The sequence below is a fragment of the Salvia miltiorrhiza genome, chromosome 1 (genome assembly GCF_028751815.1).
Source record: "Salvia miltiorrhiza cultivar Shanhuang (shh) chromosome 1, IMPLAD_Smil_shh, whole genome shotgun sequence".
Classification (NCBI taxonomy): Eukaryota; Viridiplantae; Streptophyta; class Magnoliopsida; order Lamiales; family Lamiaceae; genus Salvia; species Salvia miltiorrhiza.
In genome coordinates, this window is record NC_080387.1 from 36,628,235 (window position 1) to 36,633,888 (window position 5,654).

Here is a 5,654-nt window from a genome sequence, read left to right on the forward strand (position 1 = left end):
TATAGTACAGACATATGCAACCCATTTAGTCACAAAATTTAAAAAATAAATACATTTTGAGATGTCAACTCAATCGATTCTAAAAGATTAATTACTTTTAAACACGCTTACCTTGCACAAAGTATAGCTATATATTCACCAAAAAAATGGTCACTAAAATCATAAATGACGTGTACTATCAAACAAGATTACAAGAAGATGAGATATACTTAAATTAATTAGACATAAATAGTCATGGAAATATGTAAATAGGCCGGTAAATAGAGAGTTAGAAACTTTAAAACATCATTAATGAGGACCCGGCCCGCACACTCGCTTAATTTCTTCCTATAAATACACTTCCCCAAAATCCACCAAATCACAAACCAAAAAAAAAAAAAAAAATGGGTTCAAAAATCATCATCAGCAATCCAACGCTCCAAATTCACTCAAATGCCAATCAATTTCCCAAAACACATTTCCCCCAAAATATCTCCAACATGTCCCAGCTCAGCAAATCAAGAATCCCAACCCGAAACTCATCAGGAGCCCCGAGGGCCCACTCCGCGGCCCAAATCTCTGCCTTGTACGCTCCGGCCCAAACCAAGGAAACACTGTATGAACTGCTGGGAATTGCAGAGAACGTGAGCAGCTTTTCCGACATAAAAAAAGCGTACAAACATATGGCTAGAAAGTACCATCCCGACGTTTCTCCACCGGACCGAGTGGACGAGTATACGAGGAGGTTTATCATGGTACATGAGGCCTACGAAACCTTGTCCAATCCGCAAACCAAAGCTCTCTACGACAGAGACTTGGCCGTCGGCGCCGCTTTTCCGAATTCTTGGAGGAAACATCAGGTACACCTCACCTGCAATACTCAACTTTTGTACCCTGCAATACTCAACTTCATCTAAATATACCAACTTTTATCTAATTCTAGTTTTGAGCATGAATTAAAAAAATAAATTGTCTTCAAATAATTAAAATAATTTGAAATTTATATATTTACATACATATTTTAATTCATGTACAAAATCAGTATTAGATCAAAGTAATTATCCTTATTTCGCAAACCATATTGATTTCAGGTACTAAATTTTTGTTTGTTTTATGATTTATTTAGGGAATGGAGTGGAGAAGCAGCTGGCAGTCTCAATTGGACGAACTGCAGCGACGCGATTGTAGGGAGAGGCATTGACGTAGCCAGAGGGGGGCAGTGGGGGCACTGGGCCCCCCTGGAAATTTCAAAAAACACTAAGGGTATTTTAGTAATTTTATATTTAATAGTATTAAATAAATACATAAATATTCTTATTTTTAGTAATAATCCCAATTTTTCTGTACGTGTAGGAGATAAGCTATTGAACGATTGTAAAACTAGTGTTTTAAGGGTGCGTTTACTTTGGTTGAAAAAATTTTTATTAAAAAATGATAGATAAGAAAATGTGAGAAAATATTTTTCTCCTTTTTTTATTATATGTTTTGCTAGAGATGAAAAGATGATAAAATGTTGAAAAATATTTTCACACCCATACCTTAGAATAATATTATCTAATATTGGAGAGAAAATGAGTGAAAAGGGAATGCCCGATAAAATATTTCACACTGGCCGGAGAAAATTTTCCATCATAATAAACATGTGAAAATGGTGGAAAATGGATGAAAATATATTTTTTCTCTGTTTTTCCATCAAAATAAGTGTACTTGGTAATAAAATGAATAAGTGATTAGATGTTTTTTATTTATATTTATTCCATATTAGAAAATTAAAATAAATTTAGCTGGGATACTTCAAAAATGAATATTGATTAAATTAGTTGGGACGAAGAGAGTATTTGGCCCCCCCTAGCTCAAAAGTCTGGCTACGTCAGGAGAGGTCGTCGTGGGGTTCTCGAATGCGAAAATGCTAATTTTATTGGGGGGGGGGGGGGTCATGTAAGAAAATATGCATGTAAGTGAAATCATGTAGGAAAATATGATGTAGATACAACGATAGAACGCGAAAGTTTTTTTTTTTTTTTCAAAGGTCAAATAAAATTTATTAAAACATCTTTTTCCTCAAAAAAAAATATATATTTAAAAATAAAAAGAGTACAAGGAGTATTCAAGATCAGGAAGTACAAGGACGGGTGTCCATAAACACCAACAAAATACATCTAGGAAATCCTAGAAGGGAAGCATCTAGTGAGATCGGAGAACCAACAATGAAAAGAAACACAGAAATCAAAAGGAGAGTTCGCCCTGAACCACCTCCAACTACAAATAATAATGCCATCAACAATCCTACCAGTATTCGGACACCCTTCGTTAAAAATCTTATCGTTTTTTCCTTTCCAGATCTTCCAACAAACGCATTACCAAATGACATTGAACATCATCTTTGCATCTTTATTCTTTTCCAAGTTGACAAACTCACAATGGTGATCCAAAAGAAAGCTTGAAGAGAGTAATGGAACCTTGAGCCAACAACAAATACTCTTTCAAATTGAATCGACAAACTGGCAAGAGACAAGAACATGGTCGGAGTTTCCTTCAAGGGCTTGACAAAATAGGCATCTTGTAGGGATTGTATCTGAAGAGCCCTCCACGTGAAAGAAGACACCTTGGAATGAACCTCAACCAGATGTAACGGAAAGCAACCGGAATGTTGTCCTCGTTAAATGATGCTCTGTGAATCAAGGAATACATCTCTTTGGTTGAAATATTCCCATCGCTTGCCCCTTTCCACAAGAACGTGTCAGGATTTGAAGGTTTAATAGAGACCCTGCACAACACAAACCAAAGATCCAAAATTTCAAGGAAACTATCAAGGTTAAAGGCATAATTCCACTTGAAAGACCAACTCCACGAGTCCCCGTTGGAGTAACCCATCTCCCCCACCCTACAAGCCTTTTGAAAGGAAAGCAGGTAAGGATTCCTGAATCTAATTTTCAGAGATTGACATCCCTCTACCCAAGGATCATCCCCAAAACGAACTGACATACCATTCTCTCAATTACAAAATATTTAATATACTTCAAATTAAAGATCACAATAAGAGCTTATTTTATGTAAATATGTGATTTAAAATGTAAAGGTTAAATTTATTTAAAGATTAAAATTTTAAAAAATTCTCTCTCGTCTCTTATCTATTTCGAATACATCTATTTTTTTTTTCATTTTTAACTTATAGTAGTACATTTTTTATTGTCTTTTCATAATATTAATTTCTATTATTGTAAAAAAAATATATATTAAACTCAAATATATTCAATTAAAATTAACTTTTTATTATATTTATAAATAAGGTTAATTGTCTGTAAATCCATATATTTTTCTTGGAATTGGTTTTTGCTCCCAATTTGAAAAATCAACTTCCAAATCCATAACCTTTTTTTGTCTCAAATTTGTCCAGTGATCGATTTTTTCTACAGTGGCAGCCGCAATTGACACCTAGGCATATTTTTGACATGTGGAAAAAAATTAAAAAAGAAAAAAGAAAAGAAAAGAAAAACTCACATCATCATCTTCCCCAACCTCCCTCACTCCCAAACCTTAATTTCTCCTCTCCCCACTAGCCGCCACCATACGCTGGCGCCGCCGCCCCATGCCACTGCCGGCGTGTGGAAATCAGGTCCAGCTGAAACTATTCAAATCCAAGTGCTTGCAGCTGGATGCAGCGTCGTCTGTGTTGAAATCCAATTTAGTCGAAAAGAATGGCAGTTTCATCTGATCTGACGTCGTCTTGTGCATTTTCATTAAATCTTCGCCGCCGTCACTGTGAAACTTGGCATCTGCTTCGACTCCGATCCTAATTGACATATTGTACGATTTCTCGTCTAAACCTCAACTCTCGTTTCCACTTCACATCCCAAAACACAAATCTGCAGAAATTAGCGAGGAATGAAAACGATGGTTGAAGAAAGCGAGAAATCGAAACAGGCGGCGTGGGAAAGCTCAATTTACCCGATTTACACCTTTTCCACCGCTGAAGATTTCTGGAGGTAGAGGGTTTACCGAAGAAGAGGGAGACATGAGAGGTTGAGAGGTGAGATGGCGGCGGTTGTCGGCGGCGACGGGTGGGGGGAGGGAAAATTAGGGTTTGGGAGTGGGGAGGTTTGGGAAGATGATGATGTGGGTTTTTTATTTTTATTGTTTTTTTAATTTTTTTTTCCACATGTCATAAATTTGCCACCGTGTCAATTCCGGCTGCCACCGTATTATTTTCAGCACCAGCGTAAGAAAAATTGGTCACGGGATAAATTTGAGACAAAAATAAAATGTTGTGGATTTAGAAGTCGATTTTTCAAATTGGGAGCAAAAACCAATTCCGAGAAAACGTTATGGATTTACTGGCAATTAACCCATATGATATGAATATGATAATTGAGTTGGTATCAGTTTTATATAAATATAGAAAAATGAAAACGTTTCCCGTGCGCTGCACGTAGATCACATGCTAGTTTAGAAAAATCACTTTTTAATAAGCTTTGTAATGAGTTCGAGTATCTTGATAAGCTTTTTAAATATATAAGTTCAAAAAAATAAAAGAAACATGCTCTTTAACTTATTTTTTTTATTATAATTTTGTTTACTTTTTGAAAAATTCTTCAAAGAATTATTAAATATTATTGCATTTAAATAAAATAGTGGAAACCGATAAATAAACACCACACCATAAAACTAATAAGTTATATATCCCCTCTTCAAAACTCATTCTTTTGCATACCAAAATTTGTAAAAGGACTAAAAGACCCTTTATATCCCCACCACTTTTTGAAAAAGTCAACATACTCTCTCTTCATTTTCCGTGCAGCCCTAACATATGCCCACGACCGTGGACACGATCATGCCAATAATTGTGTCCACAGTCGAGGGCACGATCGTGATCCACCATTGTAGGCACGACAGACCATGATCTCTGGAATGTCATTTATATATATTTTAATGCTCATTTAAATTGAATTTGATTGGTTTTGTGTTACATGGATGTTGGTGTCTAATAATCAGGTCAAATCACAACCGTTGTCCACCATCGTGTCCACAGTCAAGGGCACAATCGTGTCCACGACCGTGGACAGTGGACACAATCATGAACACGACCGTGGGCATGATCGTTGACATGATCGTGTCTCTCATCGTGACCACGATGGCTTACCCACAATCATGGTCACGGTGGCTTTTGCGCGTTTATTAAAAGCAATCGATTTTGCCTAAAAATATGATTAATTATTGACTTGTTTAATGTAGAAAATTATGTTTTAAAGTATATTTTGCTAATCAAGTTTAATTTGTAATACAAACAATAAACAATTTGAAGTTATGTACGTTGAGATATATGAAGATCTAATTAGAATATATATGTAACATTTCACTATATATATTATGTCATGAAACATTTCACACCAACACTTTAATCATGTGTTTTAAGATGCAATTGTTCGATCAATTATTGTAATACCCCGTTTCCTCGAGCTAAGTTAGAATACTTTGAACTTAGATTAAGATGATTCGCGCCGGAAAAAGAAAAAAAAAAGAAATTATTTTTAAATTCCAACAAAAAAAAAAAAGATTTACAAAAGCATTTGTAAATTTAGTTATTAAATTTATATGCATTGCATATTTATTTAATTAAGCATTCAAGCATTTATGTGTGTTGAAATTGTTTTTCTTTTGGGCCTTATGTTTATTTA

General features: G+C 35.1%; 1 protein-coding gene and 1 long non-coding RNA gene across 2 annotated transcripts; one reads left to right on the forward strand and one right to left on the reverse strand.

Moving 5' to 3' along the window:
• The first annotated feature begins 350 nt into the window (after window positions 1–350).
• LOC131023183 (chaperone protein dnaJ 20, chloroplastic-like) lies at window positions 351–1,455 on the forward strand. The gene is made up of 2 exons (XM_057952732.1): window positions 351–839; window positions 1,106–1,455. Exons 1-2 carry the CDS (start codon window positions 384–386, stop codon window positions 1,178–1,180), a joined length of 531 nt encoding a protein of 176 aa, XP_057808715.1. The 5' UTR covers window positions 351–383; the 3' UTR covers window positions 1,181–1,455.
• A 589-nt stretch (window positions 1,456–2,044) lies between these two features.
• Window positions 2,045–5,408, reverse strand: LOC131023189 (uncharacterized). The gene is made up of 2 exons (XR_009101448.1): window positions 3,481–5,408; window positions 2,045–2,746 (listed from the first exon to the last, which is right to left on the reverse strand). It is a non-coding gene; the product is annotated as an uncharacterized LOC131023189 (long non-coding RNA).
• Between the last annotated feature and the right edge of the window lie 246 nt (window positions 5,409–5,654).

What these genes read in the sequence shown, in the direction of transcription:
- LOC131023183 (XM_057952732.1), top strand. Translation starts at nt 384, where the DNA reads ATGGGTTCAAAAATCATCATCAGCAATCCAACGCTCCAAATTCACTCA. An exon ending in ATTCTTGGAGGAAACATCAG is followed by an intron (nt 840 to 1,105) that starts GTACACCTCACC and finishes TGATTTATTTAG; the next exon opens with GGAATGGAGTGGAGAAGCAG.